The 20,496-nt window shown below is 38.4% G+C and overlaps 2 protein-coding genes across 13 annotated transcripts in view; one reads left to right on the top strand and one right to left on the bottom strand.

Moving 5' to 3' along the window:
* LOC122559589 (voltage-dependent calcium channel subunit alpha-2/delta-4-like) overlaps nt 1-20,496 on the top strand; it is a 483,398-nt gene that overhangs the window by 248,253 nt on the left and 214,649 nt on the right. The gene's annotated exons all lie outside the window — the stretch shown is intronic.
* The window catches only part of lrtm2a (leucine-rich repeats and transmembrane domains 2a), a 96,847-nt gene continuing 89,704 nt past the window's right edge, over nt 13,354-20,496 (bottom strand). For all 3 annotated transcript variants that reach the window (XM_043709343.1, XM_043709344.1, XM_043709345.1), the window contains one exon: nt 13,354-18,802. In XM_043709343.1, the coding sequence (XP_043565278.1) occupies nt 18,363-18,802 (440 nt within the window). In that variant the 3' untranslated portion in view covers nt 13,354-18,362. The remainder of the gene's footprint in view (nt 18,803-20,496) is intronic.

Raw genomic sequence — 20,496 nt, 5'->3', positions numbered from 1 at the left:
ACTTCCTCCTCTGTAATCTGGACATTTTGAGAGGTGTCACCATTTATTTCCTGACAGTCTATATCTTCCATATCCTTTTCCACAGTAAATACTGATGCAAAATATTCATTTAGTATCTTCCCCATTTTCTGTGGCTCCACACAAAGGCCGCCTTGCTGATCTTTGAGGGGCCCAATTCTCTCCCTCGTTACCCTTTTGTCCTTAATGTATTTGTAAAAACTCTTTGGATTCTCCTTAATTCTATTTGCCAAAGCTATCTCATGTCCTCTTTTTGCCCTCCTGATTTCCCTCTTAAGTATACTCCTACTTCCTTTATACTCTTCTAAGGATTCACTCGATCTATCCTGTCTATACTTCCATATGCTTCCTTCTTTTTCTTAACCAAACCCTCATTTTCTTTAGTCATCCAGAATTCCCTGTACCTACCAGCCTTCCCTTTCACCCTAACAGGAATATACTTTCTCTGGATTCTCGTTATCTCATTTCTGAAGGCTCTCCATTTTACAGCCGTCCCTTTACCTGCAAACATCTGCCCCCAGTCAGCTTGTGAAAGTTTTGCCTAATACCGTCAAAATTGGCCTTTCTCCAATTTAGATCTGGTCTATCCTTTTCCATCACTATTTTAAAACTAATAGAATGATGGTCGCTGGCCCCAAAGTGCTCCCCCACTGACATCTCAGTCAGCTGCCCTGCCTTATTTCACCTTCTCTAGTCGGTACATCCACATACTGAATCAGAAAATTTTGTTATACACACTTAACAAATTCCTCTCCATCTAAACCCTTAACACCATGGCAGTTCCAGTCTATGTTTGGAAAGTTAAAATCCCCTACCATAACCACCCTATTATTCTTACAGATAGCTGAGATCTCCTTACAAGTTTGTCTCTCAATTTCCCTCTGACTATTAGGGGGTCTATAATACAATCCCAAAAAGATGATCATCCCTTTCTTATTTCTCAGTTCCACCCAAATAACTTCCCTGGATGTATTTTCAGGAATATCCTCCCTCAGCGCAGCTGTAATGCTATCCCTTATGAAAAATGCCACCCGCCACCCCCCACGCCCCCTCCCTTGCCTCCCTTTGTATCCTTCCTTTAGCATTTGTATCCTGGAACATTAAGCTGCCAGTCCTGCCCATCCCTGAGCCATGTTTCTGTAATTGCTATGATATCCCAGTCCCATATTCCTAACTATGCCCTGAGTTCATCTGCCTTCCCTGTTAGGCCCCTTGCATTGAAATAAATGCAGTTTAATTTATTAGTCCTACCTTGTCCCTGCCTGCCCTGACTGTTTGATTCACTTCTGTTCTCAACTGTACCAATCTCAGATTGATCTCTTTCTTCACTATCTCCCTGGGTCCCACCCCTTACTAGTTTAAATCCTCCCGAGCAGCTCTAGCAAGTTTCCCTGCCAGTCCCCTTCCCATTTAGGTGCAATCCGTCCTTCTTGTGCAGGTTATTTCTACCCCAAAAGAGATTCCAATGATCAAAAATGTTCCTGAAATCTACAAGGAATGGTGTGGCATGCGTCGAAGGATTTTGTTCCATCAAGGATTCAGCACATAGACTTTCTCCAGGACATGGTCCAATAATTTTCATATGTTTTGGCCTACAGCATGACTGGGGTGTAATGCAGTTGCAACACAGTTGCAACAAAGTGAAAAAGGCTGGAAATTGAGAAAAAGCTTCTTCAACCTCAATATTCTGGCCATGTCAGCCTAGAATATTGAGGGAACAATGCTCCCACCTGAATTTTAGTAAGGACACATGTTAGACATCTGTGCCTTAGGAATACCTCATTGAAATCTGCCATCTGGTGAATCCAAAATTGCTGTCCCAAAGGAGGGTAATGTCCACACTGTCTGTAAAAGTTAAGTTAACTGTATGCATGAACATTTATGCTTCTTGCTCCTTCCAAGCTGGAGCAGGTAATATTTGCCCCATTATAATTTTCCCATAAACTGTTGCAGAAGAGAGCTTACAGTGACGACATCCCAAAGGAACTGAATACATTTCATTCTCTCTTACCAGAGATGAACAGATGGAGAAACACCTTGGAGACTTCCAGGTTTTTCGTGCATGCGGAGTGTCATTGAATATACACAAATTGTTTTGCAGATGCTACATGTTATTTCTGACATACACCATAACCAGGAAGCATTCCATATCCTCAATGTGTGTCCATTAAGTTGATGTGTGACCATTAAGCTAAGTGTATAATACAATTCTGTATATGAGATCCTGGCAGCTGTCATGATGCTTTCATTCTACAAAAATCCCTATATCATCTGGATAAACCATCAATGCTGAAATACATGGCAGCAGCTGATGCATCCTTCCCCAAAATTGTCTGAAGGCTTGGGAGGTTACAACAGCTATTGAGGAGGCAAGGCAGTTGCAAAATGGAAAGGCTGCAGGAGAGTGGTGAAGAACAAAGACAGAGTGAGAAATGTGAGTCAGGGAGGCAGCAAGCTGGGAAGATGCAATGGGGGAAGAGGTCAGGGAAGTTGTAAATGAGGGAGAAGATAGGGAGGTTGCAATGGGGATGGGTAAGAGAGAGGCTGCCAGGGGAGAAAGAAAGGGAGGCTATAAGGGAAAATTTTCAAACCTGTGAAAAAGGGACCATGCAACTTGCTAAGATTGAGGAAAATGTGAAATGATGTAAGTAATGAATTACTTGCAAATGAATAATGAACTGCTTGTTTAAGGCTACATATATTCAGAAGATAGTATATCAGGAAAATGTGGTGAATGCCATTGTATTCAACACTGTTGAAAAATGTGTTGCTGGAAAAGCGCAGGAGTCGATGTTTCAGGCATAAGCCCTTCTTCTGCTCCTTGGATGCTGCCTGACCTGCTGCGCTTTTCCAACAACACATTTTCCAGCTCTGACCTCCAGCATCTGCAGTCCTCACTTTTTCCTGTATTCAACAATGTGTCAATTGTTAAATTTAAATCTGAAACTGAAATCTGAAAGTCAGTAAAAATGGTTATAAATACTTGGTTAAAGTTTTCCAGATTTCTGAATGTGTGATAAAAATGCAATAGCTGCGATCTCACCAATCTGAAAGAGGTGTTCAGTGTGATGGATTTTGTGTGTAGGTGTGCACATCAGTTATTCTGAAGAAAAGTGTTTCTCCCTTCTGTTTGTTGCATTGTGCCAGATTAGGTACTATGATATCAAGGAAATGTATATACCTTTTTGTGTGTGGTGATTCTAATTTTAATGGGCAATTGTTAATTATTCAGAATATTGATAAATTCTTCCAGTTCTGCCTCTGTACAAATCCAAATTTCCCGTGCACCAACCCAACTACAAAATGTACTTTACATCACTGCAGCACCTAATAAAAGTCTCAGTGAGAATGAAAAAGTCTGTGAAAATCAATAAATAGGTCCCCAAAATTCAAAAGTAACCTTCAAAAGGAGCTACTGGAAAAAGAAAATTGTATCCTGTAAGCTATTTTAACAAAACAGATTTCTATGAGACAACAAGAGCTACCCACTGGCCACTTTGGTACATAACCCATTCACTCATGGACAATATATCCACACATGTACAATGAAAGCCTTGTGGCCATGTGAAATGTGTTCTACAACCTACTATCTAATGTCATGCAACGTCAGCACCTGAGGCTGATGGCAAATGTGGGAATTAGTGATTATGCTTTTTCCCCATTTTCTTTTCCTTTCATCTTTGTTTATCCCCACTGCAGATCTTGTGTGTGAAAAGAGAAAGGCAAGAAACAAAGGCTGTGGTGAGAGGAGACTGAGAAAGGAAGAGGTTGCTGCTTAGAGAATGTGCAAATTGTAGATGTAGGAAACATATGGCATGAAAAAGAGCTAGGTGTGAGAATACCGTTGTATTTGGTGGTTACAGCCCTGTCACTGGCCACAGCCTCAGTAACAGCTATAATGCTCCCCATGTACATGAGAACATTCCACTGTGCCTGTCCTCAACTGGATCCATATTGCTAACTGAAGTTATAGATTTACCTTGTCCACCCAAGAGAGAGCAAATTATGTCATTGTATGTAGTGCAGTGTTTGTAGTATGTAGTATTTGGGTAATGAATAGGTGCTGTTATACAAAAGCTGTATGTACAAATGTGAATGTGAGATAAAGCTATGAATGTCAGGTATGATTGGTTTTGATAAATAATAGGGATGTTGTACATTGAGTAAGGTGTAATAGTAGTTCAGCAGAATATGGCAATTGAAGATATTATGGTCCCTGTTGTTGTCATTACCGGACAAGTCAGATTACAGTTAGAAACCTAGCTTGTTTGATCATATTTTGACTTGTTTTGGTTTTATCAAATTGGTCTCTTGATGAAACATAAGCGCACAGTGCTGCCCATAGTCCTTTTAAAAAAAGTTTATTAACAAAAGAAATGAAGCTTAAATAAAATAAACCAAACTATCTACTTATAATACAAATTTAAAGTAAAAGCAATATCCCATTAATCCCATAAGTCTTTTATACATTGAGAATGAATAAAATACACTCCTGGTTCAGAATCCAAAGCACAACTCGTACAATATGCCAGTCTTGATAAGTACCAACTGGGCAAATTTATAGAGTCATAGTCACACGGCATGGAAACAGACCCTTCGGGCCAACTCATCCATGCTGACCAACTTTCCCAAGCCAAAACTGATCCCACTTGCCTGCATTTGGCTCATTTTCCTTTAAAGATTTCCTATTCATGTACCTGTCCAAGTGTTGTATCTTTACCTGCAATTATTACTTCCTCTGACTGCTCATTCCACGGAAGAACCACCTTCTGTGTGAAAAAATTGCCTTTCAGGTCCCGTTTAAATCTTTCTCCTCTTAACCTAAAAAATATGCCCACTAATTTTGAACGCCCCCACCCTTGAGAAAAGACCTTTGCTATTCACCTTATCTATGCCCCTCATAATTTTATAAAGCTCTATAAATCACTTGTGACTTTAACATTTAGACTAGAACTGCAGAAAGCTTCTCAATGGAGCTAACCTATACCCATGCTTCAATGTATTCAATTTTAGGTTACCTTTTGATGGTTTTATCCCAACACTTCTGGTCTGGGACTAACACGTAACTCTCTTTCTAAGTTAACCTACTTCACTTTATAACCTTCCTTTCTCAGGAGCATGGGACTATGTAGCCATCCAATTACAAGGACTTAGCAGAACTACCCCAATCAAAGTAAAAACTGAAACCTAAAGGTCTCCCTCACTAAACTATGGGTCTTTTCCTTTTGCTTTAAAAAAACAAAATTAAAAGTTCCAGAAGTCTCTAATATATCTTGGAGAGCTCATTATTTACCATGCTAAGCCAAACATTAATCTAAAATAAAGTTCATTAGGAGTCCGCAAAACCCATTCACTCTAAATCTAGGTCTCAAAACTATTTTAAAAGAACTGACCATGGCTACAGAAATACTTACTAGTTCATTTTGGACATCCAGAAAACCCACTGGTTATGAAGTGAAAATCTAAAAATCCAAATTTACGATAAATAATATGAAAAACTATATATCTTAGTTTACATTACACTAACCTAACATAAGGATATTTAACTTTTTGAACTTATGAAACTTCTATCGAGGTTATAGATTGTAAATAGTTGAGGTCCAGCATTAAACTCTGAGGTACTACTCCATGAGTAACAGATTGTCAATTCAAAAATGACCAAATTCATCCCAACTCTGTGCTTATTAGTAACCAATCCTCTATCCATCCTAAATTATTATTTTGTGCAATGTATTGCTATTCCACTTCCCTTTCCTCCTTCCTACTTTTTTCTAAGTATTTTTGAATAATAAACATCTAGCCCTTCCCAATTTTAGCCAAATTTTGTTGTTGCCACAACATCATATTCCTACGAGGCTATTTGTGCTTGTAACTCGCCAACCATAACTACTGCACTTTCAGCATCTACTTACAAGCATTGTAAACATGTCTCTACATTCGTTGTAGTCTTTCTTAGTTTGCTGTCTTAGATGGAACTCTCCCTTCTCTAGTATTTTGAGGTGCACTCACCTTATGCACCTTATCCCTCTTTTCCACCTTTGAAATAGGAGCATTCATCCCTACGAATTTAAACCATTCCCAACCACACTAGTGAATCTGCTCACTAGGATCATATCATTTGTCCAGTCTTGTTGATGTGCAATCGATCCCTTTAGAATTGGTGCCTTGCATCTTAGAACTAGTCTCAGTGTTCCAAGAATGTGAAGCTCTCCTTTTTGGATCATTCATCAAACTATTCAATGGTTCTCACCATCTTCTTATTTTTAGTCTTGCTGATGTGTGGTTTTGAGAAGTAAAGTCAGGATCACTACATGAAAGGTCCTACTTTTAAACTTCCATCCTAGCACCAGGAAATCTGACAGTAAGGCCTCAATGCCCTCCCTTTCTATTCGGTCACAAGATGAAACACAAGATGAGAAAAGCAATATCAATGGGACAAGAACACAGGACTCTAGCCTTCTGAAATGTTAAAAATCACACAACACCAGATTATTGTCCAACAGATTTGTTTGGAAGTATTAGCTTTCAGAGTGCTGCTCCTTCATCATGTAGCTGTGAAGCATGATCTATTTCCAGGAGCTGGCTCTATTTCCAAAGTAGGAATTTACAAAATGCTACATGGACTGGCTGCCTGCTGACTGTGTACTTTTTGAGCAAAATAGAATGCATCTACAAATACAATTCTGCAAGTGCAAATTCACCCCATCAATTTATAAGTGTGTGTGCATGCGTGAGAGAGAGAGGGACAGAGTGCGAGTGAAATAGAACCAGTCTGACTCAAGATTGAGATACAGACAGACTCTAACCTCACACTTTTAATGCATTGTCTGAGCTGAGATGTTACCTTTTTCATAAAACCTTAAGTTAGGTCATGAATGTGACTTAAAAGAAGTTCTGGGATTTGCATACTAATGAACCAAAAACTGCAACCCATTCTAAAAGATGAAAGACTTAACAGCAATCTAGGTTTGTTCAATATATTGTTTTAGTTGCATGACACTGCAATCTTTTGCTATAAATTCTGTCTCTTATGATATTGCTCTGCAACTACCCGATGAAGGAGCAGCGCGCCGAGAGCTAGTACTTCCAAATAAATCTGTTGGATTATAAGCTGGTGTTGTGTGATTTTTAACTTCGTCCACCTCAGTTCAACACTGGCACCTTCACTTCTGAAACCTGGGATTCTAACTTAAAAGAAGTGATCTCAGAGTTGGATGTATTTTGTCAAAAGAAAAGAAGATTTAGAAAGATCTTTAAAATACTGAGAGGCATGAATAGTGTGAAAAAGCCACACAATCTGAAATGTTGCATTTAGACTAAAATCAGTAATCATGTTTATTTTCAAGTCGGGTAATTACTTGGAAACAGCAAGATACTTAATGTAGGACTGCTTAAAAAACAGTTACGATTCAATCAGTCCACAAGGGTTTAATGCATTTACCAGAAGGCATTAAAAATGTTTTTTAATGCCCGTTATGATCTTGTTTATATAGAGCGAGATTTCTTAGTCATTAGTTGAGAGCCTAGATTTTCAATCGACAATAATTTACACTCAAACAGCTAGAAGTAGGGGTCCAGATGGGCAAAATGAAAGTGTTTTCTTTATACCCATTCATTGTAATTGTGTAATTACAGGTGCAGGTTTTAAATGTCCAGGAAGCATTCTTGTGATATGACGATACAGTTACGTGTAATTCTTACAATCATCAAATAATTACTCATAAAAGGAGACCATTGTGTCTGATGTATCTGTACTGATTCAAAATGTCTCTCTCCATCATTTTCCCTGTAGCACTGTAAATGTTATTGCTTCAGTTAATGACATAATTTTTAAAAAAAAACTCACTTCAATCTGCCTCCAGCACAATGCCAGGCAGAGCATTTCACCAGCTAACCACAGGTTGTGTAAAACAGATTTTTATCATAACACCATTACTTCGCCTGACAATCAGGAACCTTCTGGTTCTCAATCATTCTGCCAAATGGAAAGTTTCTCTTCACCTACTCTGTCCAGATCCCTCATGATATTGAAAACCTATCAAGTCTCCTCTTCTTTGCTTCTTCAGAAATGTATCCATCTAACTGAAGTTTCTCATCCCGAGAACTATTCTATTTAATCTCTTCCTTATCTTTTTTAATGACTTCAATCCTTTCTAAAATGTGGTGCCCAGAATTGAATACAATATTCTACTGAGATCAGACCTGGGTTTTATAGAGGATCATCATAACTTTCAAGCTTTTATATGTTATACCTCCACTTATAAAGACCCATTGAAATTTAAAATGGACAATTAAGTGGCAATAGCATCATCAGAGCAAAGTTGGTGGTGAATTTTTTGGAAAATCTTTGAAATTATTCAAAAGGCATCTAACCTATTGACAGCCCTTACTACATCTAAAGGGAACAGGAAAATAAAAATATTGCAAATGCTTAAGATCTGAAATAAAACTAGAAAGTTCTTGGAAAATTTAGCAGGTTTGGCAAAATATATGGAGAGAGAAACATGGTTAATTTTTCAAGTCCACTATGATCATTCTGGAAAGATTCTTCTTGAATCTCCTGCCCGAAGGCACACCTTCCATAATTATTTGTGAACCTGCAAATTGCTGTGATTGTTATGACACGGAGGCAGGCCTTGGGTCCACTTCAATCAGAATAGAGATTGAAATAGATGGTGTTAGAGTTATTTACATCCACATTCTAGTGGTCTAGCTAACTGAGCTAATAAGTTACTGATCATAACTTTAAGATATTAATGCATTAATAATGTCCTGCACCCCTCATTTCCTGCACTCTGTAAAGAGATAGAATGCAAGTTGGCCTGCTCATTTGTTAACTTTATAAATGAATCTTCCATTTATTTCCATCACCCTTCCATCCTCTCTTACATTTTATAGAAGTAGGCCTGTGACTTGCAATATAAGTTATAGATCTCTGACTTACTTAAGTTCTGACACAAGAATCTATATTCAAGTGTCAGTTGCATAAAGAAATAAACAAGTGCAGGTATTTATATACTGCCTTTTATGATCTCAAGATGCCCTAAAGTATTTTAATAATAATGAAGTACTTTTGAAGTTTAGTTTCAGTTACACAATTTCACATTAAAAATACAGTACAGAAACAGGTCATTCGGCCCAATTAATCAGTGGTGTCACTTATGCTCCCTCGAGCCTCCTTTCATCTTTCCTCATATATCTCTGGAGATCTGAAATAAAACCAGACAGTTCTTGGAAAATTCAGCAGGTTTGGCACAATATTCAGAGAGTGAAATATTATTAATGGTTCAAGCCTACTTGACTATTCTGGAAGAGTTATTCTTGAATCTTCTGCCCGAAACAACACCTTCCATAATTATTTGTGAACATGCAAACTGCTGTGATTTTATGACATGGAGGCAGACCTTGGGTCCTTACTGTGAATACACTATGTATTATTCACTACTATCTACATTAAGAAGTTTCTTCCAATTCTACCAAATTTGATTTATTGGGGATTAAATTGAGGAGCTCCAGATTTGCTCATCCCGAAATCTTACATAATAAGTTTGTTACGATAGCCTTTAGTCTTTACAAGAGGAAGGGCAGGCCCAGTCTGTTTGACCATCGCTGAAATGTTTACCCTCACATGATGTTTCATCCTTGTAAATCATTTTGATGCCCAGTTGAATACCTCTATATCCTTGTTATGTTACAATAACCAAACTTGTACATTGTACTCCAAGTGTGGTCTAACTAAGAGACAATTAGGTTTAAAGTAACTTCTCTACTTTTTAACCCTAATTAGAAACAAATGATGGTATTTCAAGATTTTTGTGAAGATTTGTAGCTCAGGTTGAGGTTCGGGTTGTAAGCTTGTTCACTGAGCTTGTAGGTTTGTTCTCATACGTTTCGTCACCATGCTAGGTAACATCATCAGGTGAGCCTCCAGTGAAACACTTGTGTTCTATCCCGCTTTCTTTTTATGCCTCTTGGTCTATTACAGTGGGTGATATCATTTCCGGTTCTTTTTCTCAGAGGTTGGTAAATGGGGTCCAAATTGGTGTGTTTATTGATGGAGTTCCAGTTTGAATTGAATTGAATTTATTGACAATTGTACTGAGGCACAATGAAAAGCTTTTCTTGTGAGCAATACAGGCAGATCACAGAGTTAAGTAGCGTAGGTAAGTAAATAATAAGTAAACAGCGGCAAAAACGAAAACACAGGTACAGGCGAATGCTAAGAGTTTGTGAGTCCATTCAGTATTCTAACAACAGTAGGGTAAAAACTGTTACAAAACTAATTGGTGTGTGTGTCCAGGCTTCTGTAACTTCTCCTCAATGATAGAGGCTGTAGAAAAGCATTGCCAGGGTGGGATGGATCTTTGAGATTACTGGCGGCCTTTCCTTGACAACGGGGCTTGTAGATGGATTCTATAGATGAGTGGTTGGCCTTTGTAATTGTCCCGGCCGAGTTTACCACTCTCTGTAACCATCTCAGATCTTAAATGGCACAGTTGTCATACCAGGTAGTGATACATCCAGACAGAATGCTCTCAATGGCGCACCTATAAAAGTTGGCAAGGGTATTCACCATCATGCCAAATTTCCTCAACTGTCTGAGGAAGAAGAGACATTGTTGGGCCTTTGTAATCAGTGCATCCACGTGAAGAGTCCAAGAAAGCTTGTTGTTTATGACCACTCCCAGGAGCTTGACACTCTCTCCACTCGTTCCACCTCTGTGCTGTTAATGTGTAGGGCGGTATAAGTAACATCCCGCTGAAAGTCAATAATGAGTTCCTTGGTTTTGCCGGCTTTTAGAGATAGGTTGTTCTCAGTGCACCATTTTTCCAGGTCTTACACCTCCCCATCTGTAGTCTGTTTCATCGCCATCTGAGATTTGACTGACTATGGTGGTGTCATCAGCAAACTTGTAAATGGCATTAGTCTGGTATTTGGCGACGCAGTCATGGATATATTGTGAGTACAGTAGGGGGCTGAGTACACACCCCTGGGCGGGGGGTGCACTCCAGTAATGTAAGTGAGGGTGAAATATTGTCTCCAGTGTTCACTGATTGTGGCCTGTGGGTCAGGAAACTGAGGATCCAGTTGCAGAGAGTGGGGCTTAGTCCAAGATTACTAAGTTTACTAATCAGTCTCAAGGAAATGATAGTGTTGAAGGCTGAACTGTAGTCAATTAGTAGGATTCAATACCAACCCTCTAGAAATTCCTATGCTATCCTTGTTTAGCCTGCCCTAGGATGGATGTGTTGTCCTGAATTTTTGCCCATTCTATAAACTTATTAACGTCTTCTTGGTGAAATTCATTCCAGTACAGTCTATACCCCCAATTAGGTGTTATCTAAAATACACATGGTGCCAGCAGGCAAGTAGCCCTAAAATGCAGCCTAATCCTGTTTGAGTTGGATGCCTATTGTTACACACCAAGTCCCATGTCACCACCTTTCCATGCCTGTTGCTGGTGCACCCTGAACACAGGTCAATATGTCCTGCAAGGGGATCCGAAAGGAACCATGAGGATTCTGAGGGATCAGCAAACATCAGGTGCCAGTATTGGTGGACGAGGGGTGCATTTGACTGGTGCCCATGGATCATGCTCTGAGATGTTGCATGGTGACCAGCATGGAGGCTCTTTGCAGCTCGGTAACCACTCTGACTTCCATGTTGAGAATTCCCAATGTTTAGTTTGGTCAAGGTGGATGATGGGAGTGGAAGAAGCATATTGCAAGATGATATTGCAATTAATAGAGTTGTAGACAAGCAATATTCTCTTTCAACAGATAATTCACTACTTCCAAGTGAGAATCTTGCCTCGCTACCTGGAACTTGATTAAAAGATGGAGTGAGTTGTTCCCAATGTCAATTTAGGCCTCGCTGGACTTCTCAGATGATAATGCAATATTTTGTACTCTAGCTCGTATCTTTCAGAACCCCCATAAGATTCCACCCTTTATCTATCCAGAGTTTTCAACGGTTCAGATTCTTTATTCCCTCTGCTCCTGCTTTATGCTGCACTACTAAATACATACCTACTAGAAGATTGACATGGCTAAAATAAGCTTTTTCTAGTTTGCAGAAAGGTGGCATTAGTTTTATAACAAAGGAGAGTCTTAATGCCATGACATAACAGCAAGTAAACAATGTCCTGTTACTATCCAGGGTAACGGCAAACTTTAGCATTATCTCTCGCTACAATGGAGCAATATTCTATTTGACTGTTGCTATATTCACGTTGCCATTTGTTTCGAAGGAATGACTGAAGAATAACAAAATCATTACAGTCAAATTCAATCCTTTGTTCCTATAATGGTAATGCCCACAATTATGTAATAAAAACTCCTATAACAATTTGTAACACTGCAGTTCCATCCTCTGGTTACCACGTAGCACTGCAAAGGAATTCTAATCACCACTTCATTTTATTTTCTCTCCCTGGTTTATTTCTCAGATGAGGCTCTACAATTAATACTTTGTCAGTATTTTTAGAATCAATATTGCATTTGCCATGTACTTATTTCTTACCCCCTCACTGGAGACTGCCATCAAAGCCAATTTCTACTTTTGCCTCACTGGCCTCAACCTTATGACTTAGGGTCAGCCACCTGCAAACCCCATGATGTTTTTTTTAAATAAATGTTCACTTTTGATGCTCTGCTCCAATTTCTGCTCAGTGACTGTGACTTCGCTCCCCACTCCCCTTTCTCTCTACTAATTATGTTTCCATGTTACTCCATGGTCCTATATTAGACTTTGGACTCCCCACCCTCACTATCACTACCAATGCATGCACATACCATTGACTTACAGTCCTTTATCTCTGGAATTACATTTTCTTTGCCTGTTCTTGTCCAGTGTCTCTATTGTGCTCTGGCCCTAATTGTCTTATGAATACAAGAATGAAGTAGCTCTTTATAAAGACTGAATTTGCTATCTTGGAGAGAATATAGCCATAAACCGAAGAAAATCAGCATTGCAACTGCTTTCAAAAGATCAAAAAACACTTAGATTTCAGAAATAATCTGTGCTCCAAATAAGCTGGACAATAAAGCTATTATTGAAATCTCTATTTTTAATTTTCTAATCAAACTGTTCAGCAATTTGAACCTGGAAGCTACACTACCACAATGCCATGAGAGGCCCTTTTGTAGACTTTTCCTTTAGTTTTGTTTCACTTTATTATAGGACATTCTTTTTGACATCTTTTTATTTTTCATTTAAAGGAAACAAAAGGACTGAGTGCATACATGCATTACCACAGGATAGTGAGTTTTTTTAAAAAAGATTCAAGACTAAGTAACAAGAAGCAAATCCAAGTTTGAAGAAGCAAATCCAAACTTTAATGACATTTTAAAATCCAGAACATTCTAGAAGAGGGTTTCTTACAATTTCACTAGCATGGAGAAAAATAGCATTTTATCCAAATTTCTTTGTTAGAGCAATGATTTCTTCAATATTTTATTCCATATATGAATAAAAAGCTCAATCAGTTCTTAACCATAATATACACTTAGTACGATCTAATTCCTAAATCAAGCATTTATTTTAAAAAATTAAGTACTCCATGTATTAAATTGTCAGAATTTTGGTGCTAAATCTTGAAGGAGGAAATAAGGCATTTCCATTTTGACAGGAGGTTTTAGATGCAGATTATGAGATTAATATTCATCACAAGTGTAATGTGTACATGCAAGAAATTGTTTTCTTCCTGTAAAACTGGCTGGAAATTACAATACTGTGAACTTCTCCATCTACCCTAACTTCTTCCCACTACAAACACACACATTTTCTCTTTAGCACTTTCGTTTACAACTTTTTTTTAGATTCAGCTTGACATTGAAGAATTGTGTCAGTATACCATTACATATTTACTTAGATTGTTTGATTAATTTATAGGGCCCTGGTCAATAGGAAAATATAAAAATCTTCTTTCAGATTAATAGCAAAGGAAAACAGCTAATCAGTGAATAAAATACCTACAACAAGACTGTATGCTCTGAAATAGATTTGCCGACTCCAGTTTGGGGCATTTCTGGAGATTCCTTTTCATTGCCAATCAACCTGTCAAGACAAACAGTCTTTGCTTTCTCACATTTAATATTTTTACAGCTGATAACAAGGTGCTCAAAGAAAGTAGAAAGAAAAAGACATTTTTAATAACATGATTTTTTTTCCATAGATGGCTCACAGCAGTATCCAAAAAAGTCTTTAATTCCTGGAGGCTCCAGGATAATCGTGGAGAGTTGGCAACTCTATTCTGAGAAGGTGTAAAAGTTGTAACTGGTAACTGTGAGCTTGGAAAGAAGGAATGCAAACCAAAACTTCAAATTGATAACAAAACTTTCAATTATTAGCCAAAAGCATCCTTCCTGACTCATGAGTAATAGACAGCATAGATCTTCTCCATATTCCATCCACACACCTACATAAAGGAAGAAGCAGCTGGATTATTATTCTGTTCTGTTGGCAGCTAGCATTAAAATAGATCAGCAGATTGTGGGCTCATCAAAATACCAGTGTTATGTTTTTCATTGTTGTCATTCAGTTACATTAGTCACCATCTACAGTGTAGGGGATGGACACAATGCAAAATCCCTATTACACTTCCCAAGAATATGTTTATCTGCAGTCTTTGGACAGTATATTTTCCTACATTTGTGCTTTCTATATCAAACACTCTTTAGGTTTTGCTAAAAGGAAAACTTACTATGTTGTGTTGCCTTGTGGACCTAAATTTAGCTGAAACTTGGGGCTTAATAAATCTATTTCACTTCGGTCCTTTATAAGAAGCATCTTGCATTATAAGTACCACATGGATAGTGGACTAACATTCAGTCTGATTTGATGATAATCTTCCTGAGGCAAGTCCCAAGAATCCTTGGAGCTGGAAATTTAAGTGACAAACTTGTGTGTTGATGTTAAGGTGCATTGCTGGGAGAAAAAGACAATTTTACTCAAAGGCCCAATTCATATATGGGAGGAAAATAAATACATGAGACAGAAGCTGAAATCAAGGGGGTATACATGTTTCCTGCATGCAGACTTTTGTGCCATTAAATTTCAAATGGTTTCAACAAAATGACATTAGTGAAGTCCCAATCATTAATGTAGCAGCATAGGTATTGCACGTAACATCAGTTACCAATATGCTCCTGGCTACTGCAGGCAGAACAACAAAATCTAAGTCCTGGATCACAAATACATAAGAAATTAGAAAGATATATAGAAACCTGAATACAGTATCAAAGAGCTGAATATAGAAATTTCAGAGATCAGAATGTTTGCTTCATTCTTGCAATTCATATCAGTCTTCCTGATTATGTTGGCTTGTAGCAAATATGTGGTTTTATATGGTTTGTAACCATTCCTAGTAATTCATTATTCTTCAAATATGAAACCCTCTTTTAGATTTTAGCCTGAAACACTGCCAGATATCTATTTTATTATATATTAATCATCTCAGTCCTGCTCTCTGGAATTCTATTCCAAAGGTCTCATTCCATTACACATTTTATCACTTTCAAAAGGCTCTCAAAATAATCCTTTTGGTTACCTCCCTATTTTTTCTCCTAGCACTGCTACTATCCAAATTCCCTTCCTAATGCACAGTTACTTGGGCTCAGGACAGCAGAGAATAATCATTTTAAAATTTTTGAAGCCAACAGTATGCCAATCTTAGGTGGCATCATATCATTTTATTAGGAATGCTTTATTTCTGGAGGTTCAGCCAAGAATGACGATTAACTACATTTTAAAAATTGTGGGCAAATCAGATTTAAGAAATTAATTCCAGGAGGTCATGGCTAGTCCTCATCCACATATCTTCATGGATAAATGTCAGGTTGTTCACTTTAGTGGGAAAGCTAGAATGTCAGGTTATTATTTAAATTGTGATAGATTGGGAAAGGTTGAAGTTGGAAGTCCTACGCTGATCATTGAAAGCAAGCATCAGATGCAACAAACAGTGAGAAAAGCAAATTGTATGATGGCTTTCATTGTAAAAGGGTTGTAATATAGAAACTAGGATACTTTCCTGCTGCTGCAGGGTGTTGATGAGGCCAAACTTACAGTATTTTGTGCAGTTTTGATCTCCTTACTGAAGAAAAGATCCGCTTACCATAGAGAGAGGGAACAAACATTCACCAGACTGATTCCTGGGATAGCAGGCTTGTCATTTGAGGAGACTGAGCCTATATTTACTGGAGTTTAGAAGAATGAAAGAGGATCTCATTAAAACATGTGCAATTGTAGCAGACTGAACAGACTGAGTGCAGGGATAATGTTTCACTTGGCCTAGGGGTTCCAGAATGAAGTTATGGTCTCAGAATATATGGTAGGCATTTCAGACTGAGATACAGTGAAATTTCTTTACGCAAAGGGGGGTGAATCTGTGGAATTCTCTGTCACAGCAGGCAAGGAGGACAAGTCACAAACCCCAGCATCAGACCATCCCCTCTCTCAGGAATTGGAGTGCTTTTATGGGATTGCACACTCCCTCCAGTGTCAGGTATGGCGACACCGCCTGGAATACCTTATCATATCACCTCAAATATTTGTCTTGTTATTGGAAACCAAGACAGACAAATTGAGCAAACTTCCAGGTGGGGGATTAGTCCATGACATAAACTATATGGTGCAAAGCAGCATTTGGGGAAAGACAGACTTCTGGGGCTAAATTTTTCTAGTCATTTGGAGACAGGCTGGGAAGCAGCAGTGTGGCAATATGGCAGGAAAATGGAACCGTAAAATAAATTCAAGAAGCTCAGCCACGATGGCTGTTGGAAGCTCAGCAGCAACCTCACAATGAGTTATCACTGCCATCAGAGATGGATGCTGCATGTTCAATGGAATGGCTCTCTTGCATCAATGATATTTCCTGCACCCAAGGCGATGCCACTGGAATGCTCTTATTTGCCTAGTCTTTCGTTCCTCAAAAATCTCAACTCTCTTCAAGGGCACCTGGGTACGAAAGGGCCTACTGCTTGGTGATACAATCTCAGAATTGACAAGCCATAAATATTGGCATTGCCAAAGCTGCCGAGGGGCTGGCTCTCTGAAAGTGCTCAAAGCTTTCACGTTGGACCAGAGTCCTTAATTATCATAGGCAAAATGCCACAGTGGATTCCTGCCACATGCTGGAACGCAATCAACTCCCACACTCAGTTATGACAGTGGATCTTCAAACTCCTCAGAGTAGTTCAGCCTTCAGGTTTTCGGCAAGTCATCTCCACCTACACCCCCATTCCTAAAATATCAAATTAAAATTCTCTCTGTTATTTCATCGATGCATTACTTCAAAATACATTTTCATTATCATAATTTTAGGGCATTTTAATGAGATTAATTACCTTACATACATTATTAGGAAAAAAAAGCATCTAAAACCCTGCATTAAAATTCTGCAATTGCATTAAATGGTGTCAGAAATTAACTTTATAATGTTGCCTCTTGTTCAATCCTAAAAAATAATTTTGTTCACATTATATTGAGTACCTAGTTGAACAACTGTCATTCACTACTGTTTGCAGCATTTTGTTATGTATGTTGCTTTTGAACCTCTTGATTATAACTTCACAATCACTCAAATATCAATATTTTGTGTCTATTTGGATGAGAAAAGTCTTTCCCATTTGTCAAGTCTTTCTCACTGGAATTAAACAGGACAGGTAAATGAATGTATGACAAACTATCATGAATTAAAAGTGACAAATAAATACCTCGCAAGTTTAGTTGAGATACTCTAGTGAAATACTTAGAAAAGTGTGTTTGATTGCGTATCCTATGAATAACCTGTTAAGTATCATTAAGTACCAAACAACATTTTACAATTACAGAAGATATTACCTAACTGGAATGAGGGCCAGCTTTCCTTCTGAACAATATAAGATGGCTTAATGAGATTCCCATACTGAATAGCAATTGATGCTGCAATTCAGAGTTGTTTCATGCACACAAAACCCGAGAAAAAAACTGAAAGTTTCAGTATTTGTTCCTCCAAATACTGGAGTTAGCTGCAGGTACAAGGATTCAAACAGCCATTTTTTGCCTTGAATTCTAAATACTTTCAAACAAATTTCATGCAAAAGAATTTTCAAGACAACCATACTCCTTTCTATATTCTTCTCCTTATTAGATTCTAATGCATCCTGTCGAGCCTCAGAAAACCAATAAGCAGAATTCAGGCCTGTAGAATGTGTTTCATTAAATGATTTGTGCTTCCCTATACTGCGATGAGACTAACAAGTCAATATTTGTATCAACATTGCAATAAACACATAAAGGCCAGAGCTGGAGAAAACCGATGAAGACAGCTCTTTTTCCATTGAATGCTATCTTGTACCTAATCCTCATGCCATGGAAGAAGCCTGCTTTTGATCCTCCTGCTCTTGCTCACCCTCTCCCATCAGCGGCTGTCGTTTTTTAAGCTCTCTATGATATTTTGCCATCAAGGAGGCATATATGCAACCATATGCTCCAGCCACCACCATCATGATGCAAACAATGCCACATAAGACCCCAGCAACAACGACTGTTCCAATGGCTCGCCTGACACTGACTGGGCGGTAGCGTTGTCTCATGCAATCTGAAGTATGAAAGTAATGTGGCCTTGGGGTGCTGACCTCCTGTTTCACACAGGGAGGGCCTGTGACTACTTTTCCATTTCCTGAAGATTTATTTTCATCCTCCAGTTGGATGCAGTAGTTGAACATCTCTATGGGAACAGCTCTGAGATCTTTTCCACGGAGGTCTTTCGGCAGAGAACATTCAATTCCATCAAGTTTTCCACCTGATTTTAAGACAGAGTAATCAATTAATTAGGACTTGAATTCTGCCAGTCAAAACAGTACATCATATTTTCCCAGTGTAACCATTTCCTCAAGTAGGCAATATTTACATTTATTAAGCAAGTTTTAGCAAACTCATTTCACATGTTCTCATCTCTTTAACTGCCTCTCATCATATTTAGTTATTTTATTGGGACGAGGACTTTATGGGGACAATTCTGGGCATCCTGTGGGTAATGACACTCTGTCAGGAAGTATCATGTGAAATTGTTGGCATGCTGCTAAAGATTTTTAATCATATTTTCTCTTTTTTTTGTTTGAATTGATGAGATTCTCAGAGACTGAGCCTTTTTAAAATTCATTTGTAGGATGTGAGCGTCGCTGACTGGCCAGCATTTATTGCCCATCCCTTGATAAGGTAGAGGTAAGCTGCCTCCTTGAACAACTGCAGTCCACCTGCTGTGGGTTGATTCACAATGCCATTTGGGTGGAAATTCCAGGATTTCGATCCAGCAACAATGAAGGAAAAACGATATATTTCCAAGTCAGGATGATGAGTTGCTTGGAGACTCACTTATTGGTGGGGGTGTTCCTATATGTCTGCTGCCCTTGCCCTTCTAGATGGAAGTGGTCAGGGGTTTGGAAAGTGATGTCTGAATATCTTTGGTGAATTTCTAGTGTGCATGTTGGAGATAGTGCACACTGTTCCTACTGAGCATTGATGGTGGAAGGAATGGATGTTTGACTTGGCTGCATTACACGCTTCGCATACTACCTTTCATAAACTTGGGGTTATCCAAATCTCTGATACCCATGTCCTAACTTACACCAAGTCATATTTGCCCATCACCCATTTGCCTAGAATACTACATTGGCTCCCATTACAGCACGACATCAATACTGAAATTCTCACATATGTTTTCAAATCACTTCATGGTATTCCTATCCCTTTAAACTCTTCAACCCTACAACTCTCTAATATGTATTCACTCCTGCAACTCTAGCCCCTCTGATTTTAAATACTTCATCATTGTTCACCATGCCTTTAGCTGGCAAGGTCCCATGTTCTAGAATTCCCTCTGTAATCCTCTCTGCTATTCAACTCTGCTTTGTTTCTAGAAGATAATCCATAAAATTTAAATCTTTGATCAAGCGCTGCCTTAATATTTTTTGGTATAGTTCAGTATCAAGTTTTATTTGATAATGCTGCCATGAAATGCCTTGGGATGTTTTTCTGTGTTATTGATGCAATATAAATTCTGGGTAAACAGTTATAGGCTCCCACAAGGCACGCCAGGAATCTCTCTCTGTTAGAGACAAGTGGTTATAGAGCTTGAGGCCCAACATTCCAGACTGATTTCAAGTATCTCTAAACATCAGAATCATCTAAGAAAAATTAACAATGAAATTCACAGCTGACCTTGGAGAAACCTGTGTGGGAGAGCTCATAGCAGGGGAGCAGCTAAGTGGCTAGTTTTAAAGTGTAACTATACTGTAGTTTTATGTAAATTTACCAATAGTCAGTAGAGTGAGTTCCTTTTTGATTATATGTTTTATTGAGATCTATCTCTTGATTAAGCCTTTAAAATATAGAACATAGGTACTAAATTAGTGTGGAGCAGTGTTTTTACAGCAGTAAGACTGTGCTATTTTCTGGGTCGGTAGGTTGCTAAGGTGCAAAGATGGCCTTTATTAG

This window comes from Chiloscyllium plagiosum, chromosome 19 (assembly GCF_004010195.1).
Source record: "Chiloscyllium plagiosum isolate BGI_BamShark_2017 chromosome 19, ASM401019v2, whole genome shotgun sequence".
NCBI lineage: Eukaryota > Metazoa > Chordata > Chondrichthyes > Orectolobiformes > Hemiscylliidae > Chiloscyllium > Chiloscyllium plagiosum.
This window is presented reverse-complemented; position numbering and strand designations above follow the sequence as displayed.